The 26,147-nt window shown below is 38.7% G+C and overlaps 1 protein-coding gene across 25 annotated transcripts in view; it reads right to left on the bottom strand.

Moving 5' to 3' along the window:
* Nucleotides 1–25,624, bottom strand: part of RIMS2 (regulating synaptic membrane exocytosis 2) — a 447,198-nt gene extending 421,574 nt beyond the window's left edge. For all 25 annotated transcript variants that reach the window (XM_053972036.1, XM_053972112.1, XM_053972077.1 and 22 more), the window contains exon 1: nt 25,176–25,624. In XM_053972036.1, the coding sequence (XP_053828011.1) occupies nt 25,176–25,345 (170 nt within the window). In that variant the 5' untranslated portion in view covers nt 25,346–25,624. The remainder of the gene's footprint in view (nt 1–25,175) is intronic.
* Between the last annotated feature and the right edge of the window lie 523 nt (nt 25,625–26,147).

The raw sequence follows: 26,147 nt of genomic DNA, 5'->3' as shown, positions 1-26,147 counted from the left end.
TCTTACAGAAAAACTAGAAAAACATTGAAAAAATATTTTTATTCCAGTTCTGTGGAGAGAGGGGGGAAAAGACAGATCTCCTCTAGTATTTAAATATTTGTTCCTGAATTCCAGTGTAAGTTCTTACTACATCAGGATATTACAAAGCAGGGAAACTGTGGTTTCTCTTACTATTTCAACTCCTGATGTCTCCGACCTCTGCAAAATGTACATCAGAAGACTCTGAGAAAGGCACAGTGCACCATTTCTCTCCCAGCATATTTATCAATGAATAATCAATAATTACTTAGCACAGGACTTCAGATATTTATCTACATAGTAAATCACATCTGTATTAACCTTGTTTTACTATTGCCCATCCATTAATCTCTCAACAGAATGGCTAACTTAGTACCCCATATTCCTGTGGAAGTTGACAAATTCTACTTATTTCTTCACCGCTATTTGAGGTGAAAATATTAAAAGTCTAAGGATGCACTCACATGACTTCCGTCATGTTGAAGGTTGTTTATCTTGGTGCACATGACTGTATCATTTACTGAATTAGTGAAAGTCTCCTTTGGCACCAAACCAAAACAAAATCATATCTGATTCTTCTGCAAAACCCCAATTTCTTCCCCAATACATCTGTTATATTCTATGACATTTCTCTAGAATAAAATATCATTCCATAGTAAATACCATCCCACTATGAATACACTATGCATTTCAAAAATCATAAACAGGTATCTATATTCCCATCTTCAATCAAGAGGCTTTGCATTATTTTTAATTCTATTCCTCACCAACCAGGGGAACAACTGGGCCTAGTGTTACAGACCTGTTACCAAAGGATATTGCAAACTACATGTCTCGTGCCCGGAAAAGAGATCTGTTGATAGGCATTACCAAACATAACTGGGTTAGAAACCCCTTCAGTTGTAGTGCCATCTTGTAAAGCACTGTAGGAAGTGAAAAAAAGTGGTCTGAAATTAGCAAACTTTTTCTCACCATGTATGTACATATCTGTGTCTATTTTGCCCCATGAATTAGTTTTTTGAATCATATCCACATTAACTTCTTCTATCCCCTTTACAATAGCATATCCTACAAAGTTTGAGAGATGTTGTAAGGCCCATAGCATTCCCCTTAGATTTTTCAATCTCTGATTTTACTATATCCCTTTTCACATATATTTTTTAACACTCTCCTGGCAATATTAAACCAAATTCCTAGCTGTGACAGCTATCTTGGGAGTGCATAGTAGCAAATGTGACTGCTTTCTCGATCATCTTACACCCTTAGCTTGGAAAATAATTACTTATAAAAATTCGAAAATGAAATTCCTAATGTTCCTGAGACACAGAAGCCTCATTAATTGAAAATTTTAAATCTACAATTATTTTAACAATTGAGGAAAAATTAATAGCTTCATTTTTTACAGGTATTACAAGCCTGTGAAAGCAATCCCAACTCCTACATTGTGCATTTGGCAAACAGAAAGGCTTTTGTGGTTCCATAATCAGACAGAGGTAAAACAACACACCCGATCTGTCAAGGCTAGAACTTACAAGTGCAGCCAGGTCCATAGGGATCCCAGAAGTGGCAAAATAGCATTTAGGAAAGACCCACAGAGTCATTCAAACACGACTGGCAATAATATGCCATCTGAGCTTTCGATCAATCATGTAACAAAAAGCAAACAGGTGAAAATGGGCTAAATATAGGCACAGCTATAGCAAATAATAAAAAAAATTAGCAAACATGCTTGGTGATTTTACATGGCCATATTACCAACAGACTTTCTGATCTATGTCACTTTGAAACACAACAAAACAATCAAAAACCAGCAGCCTCTCTAAAAGTCTATGTTCTGAGAAGTTCTTTGAAATATTTGTGCATAACATAGCACAATATATTCCTCGTAGGTGGTTATGACCATAACCTTTTGGGTGGCCTCTTTTCTAACTGTTCTGTAGACTAAATAGAAGACACCAGATGAACATAAAATTAAATAGAAATCCTGATTTCAATAGATGTTCTCAAAAAGTAAGCCTATGAAATTTTATTATGCTAACATTTGATAATGATTGGATATCCTCAATTTTTTCATTCTCTTCCTGGAAATGGGCAGAGACTAGACTCTGCAAAGGTTTTTGGTGGAAAGCCAGAGATTTCCCACTGCTCTTCTGTTACCTTCTAACTTGTACCTGGAGGAAAACAACCTCCTTTCCTAAACAGTGGAAATACAGAATCATTAAAATTATAGAAGACCTCCAAGATCATCAAGTTCAACCTTAGACTGAATACCACCATACCCACAAAACCACATCATGATAATATCCAAACTGAACCTCCCCTGGTGCAACTTAATCCATTTTACTTTGTCCTATCCCTAGCTGCCTGGGAGAAGAGGGACAACCCCCACCTCAACACAATCTCCCACCTCGTGGCAACAAAAACGGACACAAGGAAGTTTCAAATTTTTTACTTATTCAGAATTCTCCAAATGTCTCTTTGTTCAGCCTAATCTTCTGACATTTACTCCTTCAGACTTTCTGGTTGGCATGCCATTTTATAACAGAAACTGAAGAAAAAGGAGGAATTTAAATAACCAAAAACTCTGAAGGACAGAAAGAACATGATTTCAGTTCCATCACTACACTGTAGTCTAGAGAGAAGTCCAGAAAATCTTCTTGACAGACTTTCCATCACAGAAGACATCATCAGGACACATAATCCTTCCCTGAAAATCCAACTCTTCTTTAGAATGAGCAAGGAGTTCCAGATGTGAATTAAGTGCCAGGCTGAAAGGTGAGAAGTCCAGTTTGATCCAAAATTTCTTTGTATGTTTTCAGTCTGCCATGGATGTCAGGTAAAGAGATTAAAGACAAAAATCTTTAGAACATCCAAACTGATCACCACTCCCCAAATTAATTCCAAAATAATAAAAAATTCCTCCTCTGTTTCAAGGATTTCAGAAAAAAAACACTTTTTTGTCCAATAAAACTGCTTCTATAAGTATGAAACAGTCTGGCAACAGCACCACAGCACTCCAATTTTTCATGCAGATTTGCACGTGTAGCCTGCAACAAGGAATAAACACAATTCTGGAAAAACATGCCATAAAGTCACTCAGGCTTAAAGCAAGAATGGTGAAAAACAGAGGGAATTAGTTATATTCTTCCAAGTGTAGATGAGCACTTCACCCACAAGTCAAGCTTCTAGATTTCTCACTTGGAATGTTAAAAAAATATGAAAATAAAATCTTCCAGATTTTTAAGACATTGTGATGATTTCCTCATTGGAAAGTCAGTAAACCGTAATTTAGTCTTATCCTATAGGTGTAAGACCACATCCTCAGCATCTTCCAAAGCATTTTTCTGATTAGAACACTTGCTCTTCATCATTTGGAAAAAAATCCAAGGATAGTACAGAAGAAATTTTATTTTTCTCCAAACTGTTTATCTGTGAATACCTCAGAGATCTTCCCCTTACTCTCATTCTTTTGCCTCTTCTTGTGCAGCTACCTATTCTTTTTTCAGAGATTGACTCCTGACTAAAAGGGCAGCTGTCTGAGTGTATGGAACTGCTCCAGTAAAGTAGTCCTGGGAGAATAACCCAACATGAAATTCAGATGGTAGAGGAAGTTATAAACCAGGAAACAGAAGGGTGTTATTCTCTGGCCCCAACCTTTTTTAGAAAACCGTTTTAAAATTTTTCAAATTCTGGTGGTGAAAGTGAACAAACAAACAAACAAAAGAAAAACCTCTAAACTAAAAAAAAAGAAAAAGGAAACAAGAAAAACGCCATTAAAAACTGGTGAAAGTGTGAAACTACATAATTTTTATCTTAATGTCTTTGAATATCTGATGATAAATGGAAAAAGAAAAAAATCCACCATGTGTCTGACTTAGCAGTTTGCCTCAAATATATTTTAAAAAACTGATTAACATGGATTCAGCCTTCAAATAAATTTAAGGTTGAAATCTGTGTTAGTTCTATTTACTATTCTCCTACTACATTTATAAATTTTTATTTTTATCTCTTTGTATGTTTTCAGCATGAGATCTTTTCCAGATTGTCCAAAAATTAATGAAAGCAGAGGCTTATTTAAGATTAAATTCTTTGGGGAATGCCAATCGCAGTTACGTTTTTAAAAAAAACTTTAATGGCAAATGGTTACCACAAATTTTAGCATAACCCAGAGTAGCCATGAACATCTAAAATATAAAAACTCCTGTGAGCCCCCAAATGCTAACTATATAAATTAGACAAGGAAAAATAAGGAAAGGAAGGCAATTAAATTTGTTCTCTACTATTCTATAAGGATGGGACTAATTTAGTTTTCTGAGGAGTTAAAGAAGATTCTTGTTCTAAATTAGACAACAGAAGGCTACTTGTTAAGTGATAATAATTAGAAGTACATTTTGTTTGTTGTCTGTGTTGAATACATAAAGAGTATATTTAAATACTATATGGTATAGATAATATCAAAGTTTTCATAGCAAAGGTTTAGCCGACTATGCTGCCAGATTAATATAAGAATGAAGCATTGGTTCATTTTAATCAAATAATAGAACAAAACCAATTCAACATTTTATGCCTATTCAGGATGAAAACTTAGTTGGTTTATGCAGTTTCAGTGGTAATTTCAGAGGCTTCAGTCTCCAGTAAAGAGAGAGGCAGACAAACTTAATAATAATCTCTCACTGTATAGACTAACTGGGCTGAAATTTTTGTCTTACCTGAAAAACATGTCAGATTCTTAACATTTCAATATTTCATTTGCGAAAGCACTCTTTAACCATAAATATTGTTCTGTCACTGATGGAAAAGATAAAGGTAAATGAGAGAAAGGCATTACATTCATGTGAGATACCAAAAAAATCCAGAGAGGAGAGCATTCCAAATTCACATAAGGAAAGGAATATACAAGGTTCAAACGTAGTAGTGATTTTGTTTTATGGAAGACTGAATATCACATATTTAGAATTTTTCCACGAACTAGAATTACTTTTTTTTGACCCACTTGAATTGGGAGTTCAGGTTTTGCAAAAAGCTGCCTGACATGCTGCCCAGAATTAAGGGTCCTGGAAGCTCCAGCTATCTCTGTTGCTGAAGAACCAGGGATTGAACAAGTCAAAGGATGCAGAATAAGGCTTCCCACCAGCCTGCCAGGGAGGCTGCCAAAGAGCTGGGGAAAAGACCTGGCAGAAATTCAGGTTCCTTCCGTCAGAATCCAGATATCAAAACCTGTCTGGCTTTTAGCATCACATAAAAAGTTCTGTCATAAAAAAATCCTGGCAAAAATTGAAAATAATATCTTGTTACCTCAATGAACATGCAAATTCAAAAAAAAAGTTGAGAAGGTGTGATGAAGTCTTAAGTACATCAAGACCTTACTGAGTATCTGAAAAGATCCCAATGAGCTCAGAAGAACATGCACTATACACTGCAGTAGAAAAATCTGTTGGTAGAATTTGAAGATAAATAAAACCCTGAAAACTCTACACAAAAGAAAGGTGCTTTCTCCTCTCAAAAACTTCCTAAAGTCACTTTTTACCTGGAACTGCCTTTCAGTGGTTGCACTGAACACCCTTCTCCTCCTCCCTTCTTTCTCCTGACATCTCCCAAATGCCATTTCTGATGCTGAATTCCTTGTCATTGTAGGAGTGGAGTAAAAACTGCACTAGACAAAACCTACCTGTAACATAAAAAGCTCTTACAAGGAATAAGCACAGCACGGGAAAGAAAAAAATTAATGTAAGAAAGAAAACAAGTGCTACCAAATTCTTGTGAAGTCAAAATAGACATACTCACATACTTGATCCTTAAATATTACACATCAAATAAAATCTTGTCTTTATCCCATTTAAAAAGTATACAAGGAATTTTTGTTCCTATTTTCACCAGATAGACTTAGAAAAATAAAATATATTGAAATTGAGTGTTAGACCATAAAAGAAATTGAAAAATACATGGAAGCTTCTGAGGGTCAGTGATGAAATCAGGAAAGAGTAATACTTTGTCACAGATCACTTCTTTAATCACTTCAAATGAAACCTGAGGAATTAATAGCAGCTGTGGTTTCTCCTTTCCTTGTCCTTTTTTTCTTTATTTTTTTCCGTTTTATTTCCTCCAATGTTATATTACCTTTATTTCTGAACCAAGGAAATTTATGACAGCAAGCTAAATTCATCTATCATAAATGTCCTTGCAACAAATTTCCTGACATACAAAAACATTTTTTTCCTGCAATGTAAAAGGCCTGAAACGGCAGGTCAAATCAACTCCACCTAATAGTATTCAACAGCAAAGCTGCTGAAACAAGAATAAATGTCATTTTTCGCTCTTAGATTACAGCTGGGGGCAGAGCAAGCTAATTGCTTCATTACAATGGATGGATTAGATTATTAAGAGTGAAATGATTATCAAGTGCACCGTCATGGGGTTATACTGGATTCCTCATTTCTCCTGGTGGCACAGTTGTACTAATGGCAAAATAGTGTTTTTAAAACCTTAAGTGTCAAGGAGGCTGAACTTTCTGTTTTCAAATGAGGACAATGTCACTTTTTTCATGCTTTAATCATTTTCTATGTAGAGTATTTCAACTTTTCCTAAAAAATATGAGAAAACATAACTTGCATAAAATTCAGCAACCTCCATGTCCAACAAGAAATAAGAATAACCTGGGAGAACCACATCACCACACACTACAGTTAAAAACATGACTGCAGGGCAAGCTACAGATTTTGCTGCAATAGGTACTGCTATATTACATGGGCAGTAGATACTACAATGCCATGCATCCTGCAGGTAATGGAATTTCAGAGGGGACAGAAGGTAAACCTAAACAAGTCTTTTGTCATGCATCAGGACTCAGATATCCTTACCTCTGTGATCAGCTATTTTTTATAGTATACCATAACTGTCACAGAGAGGCTTCCATTTTGTGGAAACCAAGACACAGGAAGCCTGGAATGCTGGTAGACACTTTAATTTTATGCTATTATGGAGTAATACCTCAAAGCTGAGTTGCATATCTGAATCCAGTGAACATGGAACGTGTACCATGCTGCAGATACTGGGAAATGTGTTCTGAGAAGCTCTTGGATTCTCAGTACTCAGTAGAGAATAATACTCTACCTGAAAACACAAATTTCTCAACTTTATTTTCAACCACTAGACTTCCCAGTGAAAACTTTTGCAATAATAACATCCTTCCTCAAGGACAGAAAATAAAAGAAACAGAAAGAGAGAGACAAAGATGAGTACACTAAGATATGAGTCTCGTGGATGATGCACTTTTGCTCTATTTTTATCAAAAGCCCAGAGAAAGGAACAAAACCTACTTGTGCTGCTTCAGGGGCAACATTTGTTCAAGGCAGTAAAAATGTATTTTGGGAGTGCAAAAGGATAATCTAAGTCAGATTTGTTCTTGTTTCTAATCACTTCCTTCTTTGTGAGAGTGCAGACAATTCCAAAACTTGCTAACAAATGTTAAGGTCAATTCCCTCTCCACTTGTGCCCAGGAAACACCGGCAAAACAGCTGGAGATGGAAAGAAACAGTCCTCAAAAAAGCTTTGTATTCCTCTTCAGTACAGGCAGAAACAGGGCTGGGTGATTTCACTGTACGTTCAGCATTTTGGTGTCATTCTTACAAGCACCTTGACTCAATCTATCTATTCTCCAAAGAACATAGATCAATCTGCACTAACTAAAACTGGATAAAACAGATTGTTAAAATAAAGAAACATGGACAAACAAAACTAGGGTAGAAATGTAGACTACAACTTCCTTTAAGTGTATCTGACAGATTGAGAAAACACAAGTAGGTTGTAGCAAAGCAAGGAAGTGAATAAGCAAATGAACAGAAACTGATAGGAACCAGGCTCGCGCATTTTGAATGGCACGGCTGTCTGTCAGAAGCAAATTAAAAACAGTACTTCAGTTGAAAATGGTGCAGCTGACAGCACAAAAAAAAAGCTTCAACTATCAGATGCCAGCTCTTAGAAAGAACATTAAATAAATATGCCCTTTTAGAATTTCGTTATTTTGATGCTTACTTGACGAAACTGTATGAATTTATCAGGACAGCAGTTAATTTTGTTAGCACCCATTCCTTTAGCAAGAGAAATATAGGGATTTTCCACCAAAAAGAGCTAGTAGAAAGCTGTAGGTACGAAGATTATTCTAGGCAATACAACATCTATATTTACATATTGTCTACTACAGATAAAATAGTGTTAAGATGTTTTAAAAGGCAAAGTAAAAAACTTTGGATCAGAAATATTTTCTTAATGAGACCCCAAAGGATATTGAGTAGCTATTGTTTATTTTTCAAAAATAGTTATGTTTTTTATCAAAATCATATGCACACACGTACAGAGGATATTTCAGATTTTTAGTAATAGTTAAGTGCATTCATAACTTCTACTTTGCACGTTATTATTGAAATAGCTTTATTTTAGCTTTAAATCAGAAATGTTCTTCAAATACTTTTTTTTGTTTCCAGAAACATTTGTATAAAAATTGATTCATGTAACTCAAATAGTGTGCCTTGTCTTAAAGGTGAGCTGTTTCCAAAGAGCGAGAACAAGAACCATTGAAAGCCCTACTGTCCTCCCTTTATCTACTGTAAACAAACAAAAACATAAAGCTGTATCTACATAAAAGCTGATGTCATAAGTGAAAATATCAATTTGCAATTTCCTTCAGCTCCTTCACTTTCTATTACTGTAAGCAGAATACTTACTACACATGTGATTATTCTTGAACTTTAACCCAAGGCTTTATCATGTTTGTGAAACACACACTAATTTCAGCTTATTAAAATGTGAACCTTTATACTGTGTATATTGCACAAATTGATGTTACACAAAAATATCCAGAGGCAGCAGAGTAGTCAAAGATGTATGAGGTTAATCAAGTAATTAAGTTCAAAAAAATAAAAGGAGCATGGTCTAGAACCAACAGTGAAAACCATTGAGTGCTGATACTACAAGGCTTGCTAGCTTCTTCACCTTTTACAGGTACAGTGAATAGCTGGATTAATTTCAATAGTTATAATGGATAACGGTGATGTTACTCTTGCTAGGATATTTCTGGACAAGTTGGCTCAATTTTCTGCATTTATTTTACATATTTTATCTATTCAACTACATTTGGTGGAACACTAGATATTATGATGTTTATCCACTTCTTAGAAGGGAAAATAATATCAATCTTTAGAGAAATTACCAGAAAACACCTTACTGTGTAAGCAAAATAAAGACATCTGCAAAATATTAGGAGCCAAGCTACAATCCATGCTTTCACTACATGTACCTCCTGCTCAAGCAATGGTAACAGTAAATTTTAATTTCACTGCTAACAGGAAATTTGGAAGCCTATACAGTGAATATGAAAATAAAATAAGTATACTTTTTATCAAGTAAGGAGGCAGAAAATCTTACAAAACCAAAGAATACAATTCCAATGTGACAGACTGTGTTTTCATTTGTTGCAAGATTTCACCAGGGTGGGCACTACACCTCACTTCATATTGCTGTTCTCTTCACTCTTCCTCAGGCAGCAAAGACAGTTCAGGAAATACAAATTCATGGCTTAAATTCTACAGGGCTGGAGCAAGGTGGTCTGCAGTCTCTCACTCCCGCATGGCCCTTATAAGTTTTGACATAAATGATGAGAAATGATGGACGTAATTTCTTTTCCTTCACAATAAGATTAAATCAGAAGCGATCTAATGACATTAGTAGACTTCTAATAGAATAAAAGAATTCAAGTTAAACCAAAATTCACCTCTATTGTTTCATTATGGAAACAAAATTTTCAGGAAAGCAAAACAAGAAAGCCATGAAGTGTTTTATTTGCCAGTGAGAGGGTCTAAACCAAATATTTTCTTGCAAGCTTTACCATATCTCTATAAATTGAGTTGGGGGAAGTGAACAGCTTCAAATAAGTCTGTATTAAAATACAAAAAACTGACAGACTTAAATGGTCAACTCCCAGAATACTTTTACTTTTGATCATGAAAGGAGGATCATCACAGTCATTTGGGGATATTACACATGTTAACATGTTAAAATATTGCTTTTGTAGTAATTTTTACCAGGATTCTAGAGGGGAGACATAAGAAAGGGGACAGCTGTTTTATTTTTCAATACAATGCAGATCAAAGATGACAGTTACAGCAATCCAAGAGAAAAAAAATTCTAACCAATAGTAGAATGTAGGTCGTTATGAATACTGGGCTAATATTAGCAACCAAGTAGTACAAAATATGTGAATATTTAATATTCCTACATAATAGTCCTAGTCCTGATAGATTCATTTCTCTTCTGAAAAAAATGAAATGTCCTTCTAAATATAGCATTGCTTAAAAATAAGAATGCTAGGTAGGCATTCAGAAAATTGCTACTAGCATGGCAATATTTTTAATTGCTACATTTGTCAGTCATTTTTTTTAATTCAATTAAGCTACATCTCAAATGCACAAGTAAGTCTGCAGGTCTGCAACTTAGGAGAATCAATTACTTTTATTGCAATTATAAAAAAAATAAATGCTTGATGCAAGGTCTTTTTCTTTTGTGTTGGCATAGACACTAGCAATGAAAACTTCACACTTTGTATTTCTCTATGTAATCTTAAAAACATTCAGAAGTTAATGAATTCATGACCCTGGCATATTGAAAGTCAATCATAATTTTTGTTACCTACAAGATCTCTATTTAAAATTATGTTTTGGTAAGAGATTAAATTAGAACAAAACTATTTCTATGTCCTCTTTTTAAAAATATTGATGTAGCCTATATTTCAAGTCAATTGCAAACAAACTTAGAGCCAAACCCATCACACGGTTTAAATAATCAGAAGATCTTCCCATACAAAATCTGAAATACTAGGGGTGAAGCAGCTCTCCCATTATTTTACACAACAAAAAGACTGTCCAGTCACCTGTGAAAATACAAGTGTGCATGTGTGCAGCAATTACAACTACGGCCTTTGCTACACACCTTTCATTATTTATGCTCCAGATCACAGTGAAAAATGCAACAACACAGCTTTACAGAGCTCATTCACTTAACCTGAGTCATCTGAGGTATTTCATCTCGCCTTTTTGTCTTCATCCTGTGAGCTGAACTAACTTATGTCTGAAAATCAGAGCTTTAAAAGTGTTAAAGAAGAAAACCCGCTGTTTGATATGGAGACACAAAACCCAGTTCTACCTAAAGTAACAACATTAATGACTTTCCAACTCCAGTTATTCAGCAGAAAAATTTTATGAGCATTTTGTTTTCTTCACCAAAAATTTTTTCAACACTAATTTTGGTGGCATTGATTCACAGACCTTAAACACCAACTTAAAAATCAGAAATCAGTTTGTACATTTGTCCGCTGGTTTTCTCAATGACTGCAACATAACCAGTCTTTGCAGACTGTGGAAATAGTGGTGGAATAATTCCATTGCTCTCAGAGACTCCAAAAGTACTGTAGCTAATCTTTCTCAGCCCCTCAGCTGTGCTAGCTCATCATTTTGTAGGATGGTAGAGTAAATCAGATGAGTTCCTTTCTGTAGCTTAAAAAGATGCTCTGCCAAAGTGATGAAGGGGGAAAATATTTTTTCATTAGTTTAACCTCTCTGAAATAGTTTCACTAGGCAGTTCAACAGATACTTGCACCAGGGCTATGATGGTGTCATGGAGGCAGGAAGGAGCAGCTGGGCTGGCAATGGAGCTGCAGTTGCTGCACTGACAGCACAGAATTGCCTGGGGCTCTGAAGCTGAATTTAACCTCTCAGATCTGCCTTCTAGAGAAGCCTCTCTTTTTCTTACTGTATTGATTCCACAGGGACCCAGGAAGAGTAGTATCTCTAAGCTCAAGTTAGCCTTTGCAAATATATTTGCTAAATAAATATTGTGGTGGATTAACCTTGGATGGCTGCCAGACACCCAACAAGCTCTTCTTTCATTCCCCTTCCTCAGCAGAACAGGGCAGAGAATATGATGGAAAAGCTCATAGGTCAAATTAAGGACAGAGACACCACTCACCAGTTACCAGACTCTAATTTTGGAGGATTAATTAAAATTATTGCCACTTAATAACAGGGCAGGACAGTGAAAAAAAAAAAAAATCTGAAAACACTTTTCCCCCCTGCCTCTTCCTTCTTTTCAGGCTCAGCTTCACTTATGAACCTTCTACCTCTACACTTGGAGCAGTGCAGGTGGAGGGGGCAGGGACATTGTGATCAGTTGAGAGCTCTTCATCTCTGTGACTCCTTTTTCATCATACTTGTCCCCTGCTCCAATGTGGGGTCCTTCCAACGGGATACAGTCCTTACTGAACTGCTCCAACATGATCCTTCCCACAGCCTACAGTTCTTCAGGAACTGTTCCAGGCCTCTTCCACGGGGTGCAGTCCTTCAGGAACATCCTGCTCCAGCATGAGGCCCCTGGAGAATCAGAAGTCTTGCCCAGAAACCTACTTCAGTGCGGGTGCCTCTTCCACGGGCTTCAGTACCTGCCAGGAGCCTGCTCCAAAGTGGGCTCTCCATGAGGTCCCAGCTTCATACAAGGTGCATCCACCTGCCCTGGCATGAGGTCCTCCACAGGCTACAGGGGCACAGCTGCCTCACCATGGTCTTCACCATGGGCTGCAGGGCAATCTCTGCTCTGGTGCCTGGAGGCACCTCCTGTTCCTCCTTCCTCACTCACTTTGGCGTCTTCAGGGTTGCTTCTCCCATATTTTTCTCACTTCCTTTCTCTCACAAGATTTTTTATCTTCTCTTACACATTATTCACAGAGATAATGTGTGACTGACCAGCAGTGTCACTGATGGACAATATAGCCAGTGGCAGATCCATATTGGAGCTGGGGGAAACCAATTTTTTCTGACACAAGTGCAGGTCTTGGTGCCTTCTGCCACCCCTGCGGCTGGACCCCAATACCTGGACATGTAAATGCAGCATGAATACTTCATTCACACCACAAGAAGTGATACCATTTTTAGTTATGAATCTAGTGAGTTACATTCTTCCATGTAAGTTTTTATGTAAGTTTCCATTTATTATGGCAATATAAACTTAATTATGAATTAAAAGGCAAAGAATAGTTGGGTTGGTGGACATCAGTTCAATAACTCCTTTCCTTCCTTTGTTTCACATACTGAGAAAATTTTTGAAAAAAATCTTTATTAAATTGAAACTAAGGGTGGAATACATTTCGGTGATGTAATTACAAAAACTATTATTATGCAGATGTTCATACAGTCCCTAAAAAGAAACTAATGATGTCCAAACATACCAAGCAATAGAAAGGCACAGTGGAGTTTAAACCTCCTTCCACATCCTAATGCCATTCAGGAACTAAATAAAATATACTTATGTCCAAGATGGAAGATTTTTAATGGCAATTTCCCTCTTTTAACACAAACCAACATCTTTCTTTTGGGCAGCTTTACTGAAAATCCAGCAGTTTCAATGGCAGGCAAGAGCTGTTTTAAAATAGGTCATCATGTTTAGTCTTATTCGTGTTAGGACCAGCAGTCCCTTTGAAATACAAATTTTTTGTGGATTACTATAATAAAACACTCCTAAGCCCTTATCAAAGAAAAACCTTGTGGCTATGAAGAGTGACAAAACATGTTACTAATTCTAAACTGCTCTTTCTTTTTTAACCTAAAAATAAAATTAGGACTACATCATTAATTATTTCAATAATAATAAGAAAAAATATACATCAGTGCTTTTACGTATTATATTGACCACACACTCAATACCTATTGAGTCTCCATAGTGAAACTCCAGATTCAGTGAATTATTTTTGATTATTAAAGTTTTATTAGGAAAAATTATAAATCTAAACAAAGGCACTATTTTGCCCATATTCCTTCAATAAACAAACTTCTTACTTGTAACTAACTGGTCATACTTAATTAAGAAATAGTTATTTATATCTGAGACATTAAGTTTAGACATGGCATTATCATTGACTAATTCTATCATTTTTATCACTCTTCTTTGTGCAGAACAAATATGATCATTCCTACTAAAAGTTAACAATGTGACTAAATGTTTATTTTGTCTTTCTCCAAATAAAAACTTCTATACATGAGAATATCTGTGTTATAGAAAGCTTAGGAATATATAACTCAAACCAAATTTTAGACAAGAGCACTCGGCAAATTCTGCAGAATACAAGCTCATGTAAACTCTACAAAGTAGCTAAAAACACTTATCTTCCAACCATGTCTAAATAAATTCAAAATACATAAATGTACATTAGTGCTCAGCTATAGCACATTAAATTTCATTCAGCTTTAGCCACTTGCATTTTCAGATATCAAGCAGACAAAATTCAAGGCTTTCAAATAACAAGTACTTTCTCTGTACTCTACCCTGAAAGCACCTTTTCTTGGTCCAGTGCCTTCAGAACATCCTCTACAGCAATTTTTTCAGATGAACCATAAACAGGGCAGGAAAAAAATAGATTTGGATTTTTTTATACATATTTTTAAAATTGGAAGATACAGTTTTGTAAGAGAAATATGGATACTAGGGAAAATACAGTTTTCTTTCAATCATATTGGGATTTTGCTTAACTTTAAATCTGGTAGAATCTTTGGTAAAGTTCCACAAAGAAATTAGAATTACTGCTTCACTTGAAATGTCTTCTGATATAATATGTATTAGCACGGAAGTAATATCAACACTTCAGAAATATTTACAATTCACTGAAACATAGCTCATCAGACTTACTACATATATGTAAATCAGACTATCATCAAAATATCAACAGGCATAACCTGTTATCCAAAAAGTTAATACATTAATAAAAACCAGAACAAGCTGCTTCATTCTATCCATAGAATAATATTAAGTTCTTCATTTTAAATAGTTCATAGTGTTTGCTGTGATATTTCATCACTTCATTACTGCAATGTTACAAGTAGTTTGAAAAAATATGATATTTTCCTGAAGCATTTTAACTTTAGTAAAAAACACGTGTTTGATAAAAGCATAATCCTCAGCCTTCTGAAATGACAGTGATGTTATTTTTCTAGCTGTTAGATAATACATGGTTCAGCTGTCACTTACTGTGCAGCAGTTGGTAACACAGAATGAAATGAATCATAATCACAATGACTAGCCAAATTAATGAAAGCATGCTGAATCAAAACTCATGCTCCCAAAATGTCTTAGGGCCTGATTCAGCAAAAATATATTTGATTTAAATACCATACAGCTTATTCCATAGATACCTGTTTATTCAGACCTTCAAAGCAAGAAAATGCTGAATTCAGAATGCATAGTAGGACAACAGTATGTTTCTAACAGACTACCATCAAAAGTGACCTATCAGCTTGTAAATACACAGTAGCTAAACAAATCCCATTAAAACAATACATAGCAAAAGAGAGATGGAGTGTGAGTTAAGGAAAGAAACTGTCAAACTGAGTTTATAGAGCTTTCTTTGGGTCTTAATGTTACATTGTTTTAATCCTACAAGTAGTAGACAAATCCGGTTTGTGACTTCCCATCTAGCAATCTGACTAGCTTCATCTATGAGATTCTACCTTAAAATATCTGTTACTCATTCTTATTGAGGAATGGCATAGGAAGGTTTTCTTTGCAATGCTCTTTTGATGATGGGAATGCTTAATCTTAATGCTGGAATGATTTCATATTCCAAGGTCTTCTTTTAGATCTCATTCTTCAAAGGCTTTCTGAATTCAGTATAAAAAATATACTAAATCCTAAGAATAACCATGGACTAAAAGGGAAGCATACTCAGGTTCCCAGCAGTGAGTCTCAAATAATAAAGATATGGATAAATGAGCATATCCTAATTAATAATTGATAGAAATATAAGCAAAATATGCAGATTGACAGCTTCTAGGGAACTATAAATGTCAGTGTCAGCTGGCAAAGTGTCCATGGCATTCTTACAGGACCAAATAGTGAAGAGTTACTCTCAAAAGCAGAACTCTGCAAGGGAGACTCAACTTACCTAGTTCCAGAAGTCTGTGAGATAGACCTCTACCTCTGACATATTCACTCTATCTTCTTTTTAAGTCCACAGCCAGAAATAGGCTCTGCAATTCATCTGGCCTATTTGAAATGTCTAATTTGAGATGAAATGTCTAATTTGGATGCCTTGAAAAAGGCACCTCTTTATTTCCATTTGCTTCAAATTGAACCTAAGTGATTTCAGAAATGGATGTCTTCCTCTGTAGGTATTCAGATCTGGTCAGAAGAATCCCAAAGATTTTCTGGGCTCAAATAGTGTAATCCAAGCTCTAAATGATGTAATGTGGGAATGAAAAAGATACTAAAACTGAAGCAATGGTGTTCATTAATCAAACAGTTCTATGCATGCTGAACTTAAAGAAGTCTGATATTGTGAGGACTCACACTTCATGATGGATTTATTTTGATGCCAGTGTTGGCTCTCCCCTATAAGAACTCTTCAGTATGTAGAATGGTGTGAGTAGACTTTTTCAATCGGGAGTATGGACAATCACTTCCACTACCCATCTTCTTATTTTCATTAAACCTACAGTAATAATGTATTTTTGGGACCTCAAATTTTTGTCAAATTTTTTGTAAGTTAACCAAACATCTTGCACCTACTGAATAAATATGGCAGCAGATGCAACTGTTTCCCTTAAAATAATATAGCATTTGTGTATTTCCAAGTTGGTGAAAGGCCTCCTTTATCCGGAAGAGATTTGAACAAGCTCTCTCTTCCCAAACGAATGGAAAAGTTTATTCTGCATCCTAACAATGAAGGCATACAATTGTGCAGTCAGGAATGCAAATGGACAAGCAAGAAAAAGTCAAAATATCTCTGTGATTAGGATTCTCTCTCTCCAGAGGCAAGTCCTCATTCCTGCTCCAAGGGCTGTTGTGCATTTTATTTAAGCACTTGAATGCACAATCCATAAGAGGCATCTGATATAGACAGAATACAACTCAATGGCACTAAAGACAAACACTGCATAGTTGAGATAATCAAATTCAAAATACAAAATGAGGAATGACTGAATCAACAAGAGTTCTGCAGAAAAGCATGGTGAAGGGATAGTAGATCACAAGCTGACCATGAATCCATAAGTGCTATACCACAACAAAAACCCCAAACACGTGTGACAGTGCCTATACAAGGACAGAGTTCTGCTCAAGACAGTTTTATCCTCATGCTCTCCCCATACTTTTGGAATATGTGTCTGGGTTTGGACATTGTATTTTTAAAAAATCAGTCAAAAAGTACATATAAATACCAGCAGCAAGAATGGTCAGAAATCTAGAAAATATGACCTGTTGAATACACAGAAAGGAGTGATGAGAATATACCGGAGGAGATACGATCACATTTGAGGAATACATAAAAGGTTGCTGCAAACAGAAAAATAACAGACTGCATTGCATTTCCAATGTGGACAGAGTAAGAAGCAAATGGCAGGAAAGAGATTTAGGTTTAACAGTAAGGGGAAAATTCTAGTGGTAAGGATAAGGACTTTGAGTAACAGAGACAAATTATCTAGGGAATTCAAGAAATCTCCATCCCTGTTTGAGTGAGCAGTGAAGTCATTCTTCTCACACCTTTCAGTAATAACCTATCCTTTGAAAAAAAATGTAAAATATTCATCCTGTATACAAGAGCTTTACCCTAAGATCTCTTTGGCCCGCTCTTCACTTTATGCTACATTGGCAACACAGCACTTGCAGAGATTATTAGCTTTGAATTCAGTGTATCGTCTGCTATGTGCCCTTGCCTCAGACAGGAAAGCTATTTATTTCACTAGTTAGGTGGGGTCTCACAATTGCAAATCACAAGGTTATACAAATAAGTGACAGAAACTGCTGTCTTAAGAGCTGGTCATGCCTTGAGGCAAAGGATGAATTGGAAAACCTGTTGAGGTCACAACCAGCAATGTTTTCTATTATTCTATGTGTTCTCTGGGCTTTAAACAGCTTTAAAAACATTTATTTTCACTCATCCTTTCTGTAATCAGAAAAATGTATAAATGCACCAAGAGTTAGATAAACACGACATGGAAAAAGATTTCTTGCTAATATGCTGGAGTACACATTTCTGAAAAGTTATAGGAAAGACGCTGTAAACCATTTTCCAAAACAGGTTAATTGCTTCTTACTCACAATTTTATTTAAAGGTGAAAAAATTTGATGCTTAAAAAAATCATATGCTTAAGACAGTACACATTCTAAAGTAAGTCTGGCCTCAAAAATACACAGAACCAAAATGCCACGTTATATCAAATACCTAGTAATGTTATGACCTGATAAATATTCTGAGTACAAATACAATATTATATTTGCTATAAGAAATGATTCACCTTAAAAATATTAATGTCAAATAAAGAATAGGTCATCAGCAAGTATTTAAGCAACCTCATATGAGATTTAAGAAGAAAGAACCAACCACATAGAGACAGTAAACAAAGAAAATAATAGGTTTTATGTGTTGTTTAAAGTTTAAAGATTTTCCTATGAATTTTCTAAATAGAAGCATTTGTTTGAAACACGAGTTCAACTCTTGCTAACTCCTGCTAACACAACCAGGATATCTCACTAGATTTTTAATAAAAATTTGAAATCAAATTCTTTATGACCTCACATCAAAACTTAGAAACTCCTAAAGATACAGAAACATAAAGTCAACTATTATGACTATTATGTTTCCTCTATCAAAATGCATGAGTTTGATTTCTTTATCAAAATGCAACTGAGATCACTCTGCAAGCATGTAATATGATGATAGCTGATACTTAAATTCAAGACTATAAAAACACTGTCTTCCACCTTCAATGACAAAAACCAGCAGAACTTTCTTTGAACTCTTACTCTCCAAAAATTACAGGTATTTACTTCTTATATGCTCTGCTATTCCCCTATAAAGCTAACAATCTCTTACTGTTTGTTACATTAACTCTTACAGTCTCAGTCCTTACTGACATTTTTGCAACTTCAAGACCATAGCTTGGAGAAACTACATGAGGACACAGTCACCACATGATATCATGCAGAAGCAGCTGCACAGCACTCACTTTGCAATGTTACTGTATCACCAGAAGTATAAATAACTCCTGAGATGAAGTTGATGGAGTTTACTGAATTTATAAATGCACTACCGGATTTGCTGTAAACTGTTTTTATTAATAGACTATAACATACCCTCAACAGAATTATTTCAAGGATGTAACAGTTCCTCCTGTTACACCATGTAGTCCTGCAAAACAGATCTAAACTCAGTAAGCACTGAAAACAATATTGGTCGATATGAACTTCAGATTTATAATACAAATAACTTTCTCTGAACGACGGCTGCTTTTTAATGCCATTCGTAGACAACTAGTATTTCAAGAGATTCTTCTTGCTTATGAGTTTAAATTAAAATAAAGACTTGCCCACTCTTGGAGAGATTAGGTTGTCTATGGTAAATTGTAGATAATAACCTTGATATAGTAAGACATATTATTAAAACAGTCTATGTGATCTAAACTTAACTTAAAAAATCATCCCTACCTCAAATGTCATTGTTAATGTATAATTTCAGTTGCAGTAAAACAGTTACAGATGAGATCATAACTCATCACTTAATGTGTTCTTGGGATTTTATCTCCCCACGTTTCTGTCAAAATGCATCATCAGTGAAGACGTTAGAGGAAAAGAAAAGATCACACCAAAATAATCCTTCTTGGAAAAGGTTGTTCTAATGGTCTTAGAAACTGCCCTAGCATTCTGACTGTAAACATGATAACAAAACTTGAAGGAAGCCACTAAAGCAAGTGGGTGAGAGGTGGCATTAAGCTGAAAAAAATCCCATTCCACTGCATTAAAATTGCAAATTCAAATTATTAATTTACTTTTTCCTCCCTATTATGGAACTTTGAATATATTGCAAGTATTTTAAAACTTCACTGGCAGGGTAAAACCATATTTTACACCAGTTCTGCAGTAACCTATCACTTCTGTGTATTTTGACCTTACAATATATACACTAATTAGCCATTGTTTCAATGGAAAAATCAATTATTTGACATTCTCAGTTATTTAGATGTGACCCAACTCAGAGATGCATGCAGACAAAAGCCAGAATGGACCATTCAGTCCCCTAAACTCATCTCCAGAGACTACTGCATCTCACCCAGTCACTGCTTTCTAGGATACAGTCCCAGCACCTTAAAATTTGATCTCTACTCCTCTCTTTTGGATGTAAAATTAAATGACTTTTTCTCTTTTTTTTTTTTTTTTTTTTTTTTTTAAGAAGCAGAGAAAGATATTTATTGACAAGATTACAGAAAGCACATACTATCTGGTGTTGAATGGTCTATTTTGGGGGTTCTTTTTTAACTAAATCCTGCATCTGTTAGACTATTTCTCAGCCCTATACGATGTCAAACCTTTCTACATCCAACCAATCCTACTTGTACTTCTTGAATGTGGAATGTCAGCACTATTGCAGTCTTCCAAAACTTTACTCAACATAAAAATTATCAAACCAAATAATTAGTGTAACTGCCCCTGTATAATCTCCAAATACATTCTGCTTAGTCGCTAAGAAGTACTACTTTAATCATTTGTAGACAGTGTCTAAAAGTGATTTAGGCTCTTTAGAGAACATTTGTAAACACTAAGTCTTCTTGAAGAGCAAATGGTACAAGCCATAACAACTTGACAAGCATTATCTACAGTATAAAATGTCTAAGCATGTGGTAAGAATGAAGAGCAAGGAACAATGACAATTTTGAAAGAGGCCCAAAAAGCAGTACAAATTATTAAAACGAAAGGGGAGACTATAAGGAATAATACAAGGGGAGCGGAATGAGGTGGTAGGAAGGAAATAGGACATGGCAGGGCAGGAAAGAGGGCAACTCCTCAACTGTATACAAATATATATATATATATCCTGCCCCACACCTCACTCACTCACAGTGTCATACAGAGCTCACAAAGCCTAGCTTCCTGGAGGTTTGCTTGTCAGAGATTTTGTTTCGTTCAGTGTAGCTACCCCATTTTTACCATGTCTGTGCTATCACTACCACAGTAACTGAGCCTACAGTCACATGTACCTTCCTAAAGTTCATTCTGGACTTGACAGTGGTGGTTCACAGAGAGCCACCATCCTCTAGCTAGCCCACTGTGTATCCACCTTTCTTAGGTAAATCAGCTGACAAAGCCACACACTTTTAAAAGAAATCTTTTAAAAGGACCTCATGGTAAACCTGTGATGCTTTGCAAATATATGAAAAGTTGTATGATTTCATTAAAAAATTTTCTCTTGTGAAAATTTGTCTACTACTGGGCCAGACTCTTGTGAAAAGTTGAAATACATGTCTTTTCAGAGCTATGAGTCTGACTTTATGAGGAGAACATTTTATCTTTAGAATTGCTCAGCAAAAGAGCTGGAAATTCATGATATTTGAAGTAGGAAAGTGTAGATGCACATCACATAGACGGAAACAGAAGTCTTAATAAATAACGGCAGCATCCTAACATCTATTTTTTTTTCCTGTGTGCATTCTCTCAACATGATTCTTCAATACAGAAATAAAGTACAAATTCAAATTTAAAAAGCACAAGACTGATCCCATAAATCAGTCTGTATGGAGGAAATGTGCCGTCTATAATCTGTTACACACACAAAACCAGATTTTATAAGAGGAAGGACGCAAATAATTTAAAAGTGATCATCAAAAATTCTATCCTCTATCCAAGTCAGTAAAATACCCACAAAGAAAAAAGTTGAAAATATGTAAATATTCTTTAAACAGCAAAGACTTACATCCAGAGTGCAGACATAAATTCACTCTGTCACGCATTATGCATATTAATTGTTATGCAAAATATATATTCAATAACCTTGTCAAAAAGACAACTTCTTAGCCCATAATGTTCAAAATGCACTCCAAGGGTCCCAAAAATTCCAGAAAAGAGACAGTCAAAACAGCAAAGTTTGCCACCCATCCTTTTTGAAGCAAAAGTTCTACCTCAGGAACACAGTGCACAACTGTAGCTCAGCGTAGTTCACAGACCAAACCAGGCCAAAGGACAGAGCAAATCTGGAAAGCTTCTGCTTTCCATGCCATCATGTTCCATCAAATCCTGGCAAGAATTCACGCTGACCCGATCACTATTAGTTGCTACAGACTACAACTCAATACCATCTGTATTTCCTTTCCCCAAAAAGAGTAAAACAAGCATAAGGAGAAGTTGTGTATCTATTTTAAATCCACACATCTTTACCCCAGGGAGTGAAAGGAAAAGAATAAATAGTCCACATTACAGATGTGAGTCACACTACTTAATGCTCTTTTGGAAAATGCTCAAATACCACAGTGATGGGAACAGCATAAGAATTTGAAAAACACAAGATAGAAACAGAATGGAGAAAGGAAGTAGAGCCCAGGGACTAGTCATTCATACTGACACTCGATCACAATAAATTATTTTAAAAAATAAATAGAGGGAACACATGCTTGCTGCTTTCTTCAACATTTGAACAGTTCTTGTGTTAATATCTCTAAATATCAACTTTTGTTTTCAGCATTTTTTAAATCCTGCTATATTTCTCCATGGAATGAAATTACACAATTCTATTGCTGAGGCAAAAATACCTTCCACTTCAAAAGAAGCTTGCCTTCGAGGAGAATTACACTTGAACAAAGACTGCAGTATTTAGCTCTATATTTATCTCTGTGCAATAACAGTAGTTCATTCATATAAACATGGGAGGTATTTTTTATTCTTTCTCTTCTTTTGACAGAAGGAATATATCAAGAGAATTAAACTCAGTAATATCTACATAAAGAGCTGGTATGACTTTGGTGGAGAGTTGTGCTTGATAAATCTGTAGATATTTTTAGAATAAACATATACCTGATGGTTCAAGGAGACACTTCATTTTAAGAAAAATGAAACTGATGAGTTATTCATCTGACACCAGCTCACTTCTTACTACCCTCTAAAATATTGTGGGCCATCTATTCAAATTCCGTGTTCCTAATAGTGCTGCTTTTGGCTATCCTTTATATATAAACTTTACACCTTACCATTTCCCTCACAGCTTACACAGAACTCAAGAGGACACTTTTAGTGAGACATAATGAGAAACTAAACCCCACATAAATTTTATCTTTAGATTTGATCAAGACTGTTTTTTTGCCCATTGTCTGCTTCCAAGATTCTCAATATTACAAATGAAAACAATTCTGCTTCATTTCTTAAGTTAGCTTTACCTTACTTGAGTTTATTCTTCATTTGCAAGCTTAACCATTCAAGCTGATCCTAGTATTGTACTGATATTTTACTTTATATTTGGTCATAAATATTACTGTCCACAGCAAAAGTTAACAGGAGCCTTCTTTAAAATTTTAATGCTATTATTATATATTTAAAATGCAACCTTAATTCCTTGAATTCCTGCAGCTTCCAACTTGAACTTCCATTTTTGTTAATGATTTTTAAGAGTGCAGAAATTTTAGACAAAAATTTGCATTTATTTTGCTATATCACACAACTTAATGAAATAGTCTAAATTGTTTCAAAATAAAAGTATCCCAATAGCAAATAAACTGTAGAGTAAGAGACTAAGATGTGGTGACAGAAGAAGGTATGGTACTTTATTTCCAGTGCTCACACTACACTGACATGCTTCAGAATGTTCATCCAACAAGAAACCTTTTTAAACAGACTTTGAAATGTTTTTAGATCTCCTCAATATCTAGGAGCTGTCACACAAATTATATTTGAAGTTTTTGGTATGATGCTAATAATAATGTGGTGAATCTTGGAAACAGACTTCCAAAGTCAGCAACTAAAGCCCAGAAGACAGCTTCCAGGTGCTGAGTGTGAAAGGCCAGCTGCAATTAACTTGCCTAAGACACAACGCTAATTTTGGTACAAAAAAAAATAAAAACCCTTGGAGCTTAGAGCTTCATCTTCACCACACTCATCAAAGTCACGTTCACGACAGCAGTAGCTTTGCTTATTTTTAAGCCACTAGAAGTCAGCGTGGTTACTCCATCACGAAGGGAAAACAGTTTTCTCGACTTTACTCAGTGTCTGCCAGCCGACGGGGGGAGGGCGTGACCCACGCCGAGCACGGCAGCGGGACCCCTGCAAGGAGACCGGTGTCACCCCGGGAACGGGGCACAGCGCACGGGGAAAGCTCGCGCTTCCCCGGGCCCCGCGCCCGTGCCCGGACACTCCCGGTGCCGAGCCGAGCGGCAGCGGACAGCTCCCGGTGCCGAGCTGGGCGGCAGCGGACAGCTCCCGGTGCTGAGCTGGGCAGGGTGGCCGTGGACAGCTCCCGGTGCCGAGCCGGGCAGGGTGGCAGCGGACAGCTCCCGGTGCTGAGCCGGGCAGGGTGGCAGCGGACAGCTCCCGGTGCTGAGCCGGGCAGGGTGGCAGCGGACAGCTCCCGGTGCTGAGCTGGGCAGGGTGGCCGTGGACAGCTCCCGGTGCTGAGCTGGGCAGGGTGGCCGTGGACAGCTAGCTCCCAGTGCCGGAGCCGGGTCGCTCCGGACAGCTCCCGGCTCCGGTGCCGGGGCCGGGGCCGCCCCCACGCCCGCGCCGGGCAGGCGGAAGGCGTCCCGCTTCCCCCGGCGCCGGGGCTCACGCTTGGAAAGAGCAGCGGGGCGGGGGCGGGCGGCAGACACGTTGTCGGGGGAAGATGGCGGCTGTGGCAAACCCACCAGCCAGGCGGCCGGAGCCCAGGCCCCGGCTGTGCCGCTCCGCCCGGCGGGGCCGCCGCCGCCAGCGCGGAGCCCGCCGCGCCCCCGGCACTGGGCCCGATGCTGCCGGTCCGCCCCCTCCGGCGGCGCCGACCGCCGCCCCGACCCACCCCCGTCCTCCCGATGGAACACGCCGGGTGAGGACGGCACCTGTGCGGCCATGTTGGGCGCCCGGTTCCCGCCGGCGCCGGGGCGTGCGAGCCGGAGCCGCCCCGCGGAGCGCGACTAAGGCAGGAACCGAGCGTTGCCGCGTCCCTGGCCGCTCCCGCAGGTCCCTCCCGCCGTGCCCCACACTCGCCCGGCGCCGAGCCCCCTGCCCGACCCCGGCCGCCCGACTCCTCTCTCCCGCCCTGGCCGTGCCGCCCCCGGGGCCAGAGGAGAGAGTTCCGCGGCCGCGGGCCCGGGAGGACGAGAAAGGGATGCGCCCTTCCTTACTTGAGCACGGATTGCTCCTTCTCCTCTTCCTTCTTCTGGCGGTCCATGACGGCCAGGATGATCTTCCGCTCTTCCTCCGTGAGGTGGCTGAGGTCCGGCATTTCGGGCTGCGGGGCCGGAGGAGGCTGAGGAGCGGCGGGGCCGCTCCGGGGCCCGGCGGGAGCCGACATGTTTGGTGGGAGCTGCCGCCGCCGCTACGAGAAGCGCTGCCCGAACTCCAGCAGCACCAGCGGGAGCGGCCGGCGCCGGGAGAAGCACATACAAATCAATACCCTGTAATCAACCGGCAGCCTAATGACGGCCCCGCCGGGGAGGGGCGGGGTGCCCGGCAGCCCCGACCTCGCACCCACCCGCCGGGCCGCCGGCGGCAGCGGGAGGACGGGGACGGAGGGGCCTCGGGGGGCGAGCAGGGGGAGCGGGGAGGGGAGAAGGCAGCGCCGGGAGAGGAAGGGCCGGGGGCGGGGTGGGGAGAGAGAGGGGAGAGGGCAGGATTAGCCGCGGGAGCGCTGTGGTTTGGGTGCGAGCGAGATTATCCCAACCCCGAGCTCCAGGCAGGGAGAGGGGGGACGGAGCGAGCGTCGGGGGGTCAGGAGACGGGGGCAGCGACTGCCGGGGGGGCCGAGGGGGGTGCCGTACGAGAGCGGAGCCCCGGCGCCCCGGGGCGCGCAGCGGGGAAAGCCCGAGCGGGCGAGCGCCAGTCCCGGCCGCCGGCCGCGGCTCATAATTCCTCGCCGCTGTCCATGGAAGGGGCCGCGGGGCGCCGCGCTCGCCTCCCGCCGCCGCCGCCTCCCGCCGCTCCTCTGCCGGACCGCGCCGCTTCCTGCCGCCGCCTCGCTTGGCTGGTGCCCTCTCGGCTGCGGGATGGAGTCCGCCTAACCCATGGCATGGCGGAGAGCCGGAGTCACGGGAGGGGGCTCCGCATCGCCCCGCTGCCTCCCTCTCCTGAGCCGAGCGGCGCGGGGCGATGCGGGG

This window comes from Vidua macroura, chromosome 1, assembly GCF_024509145.1.
Source record: "Vidua macroura isolate BioBank_ID:100142 chromosome 1, ASM2450914v1, whole genome shotgun sequence".
NCBI classification, from domain to species: domain Eukaryota; kingdom Metazoa; phylum Chordata; class Aves; order Passeriformes; family Viduidae; genus Vidua; species Vidua macroura.
Note: the sequence above shows the minus strand (reverse complement) of the source record. Positions and strands in the feature narration are given on the sequence as shown.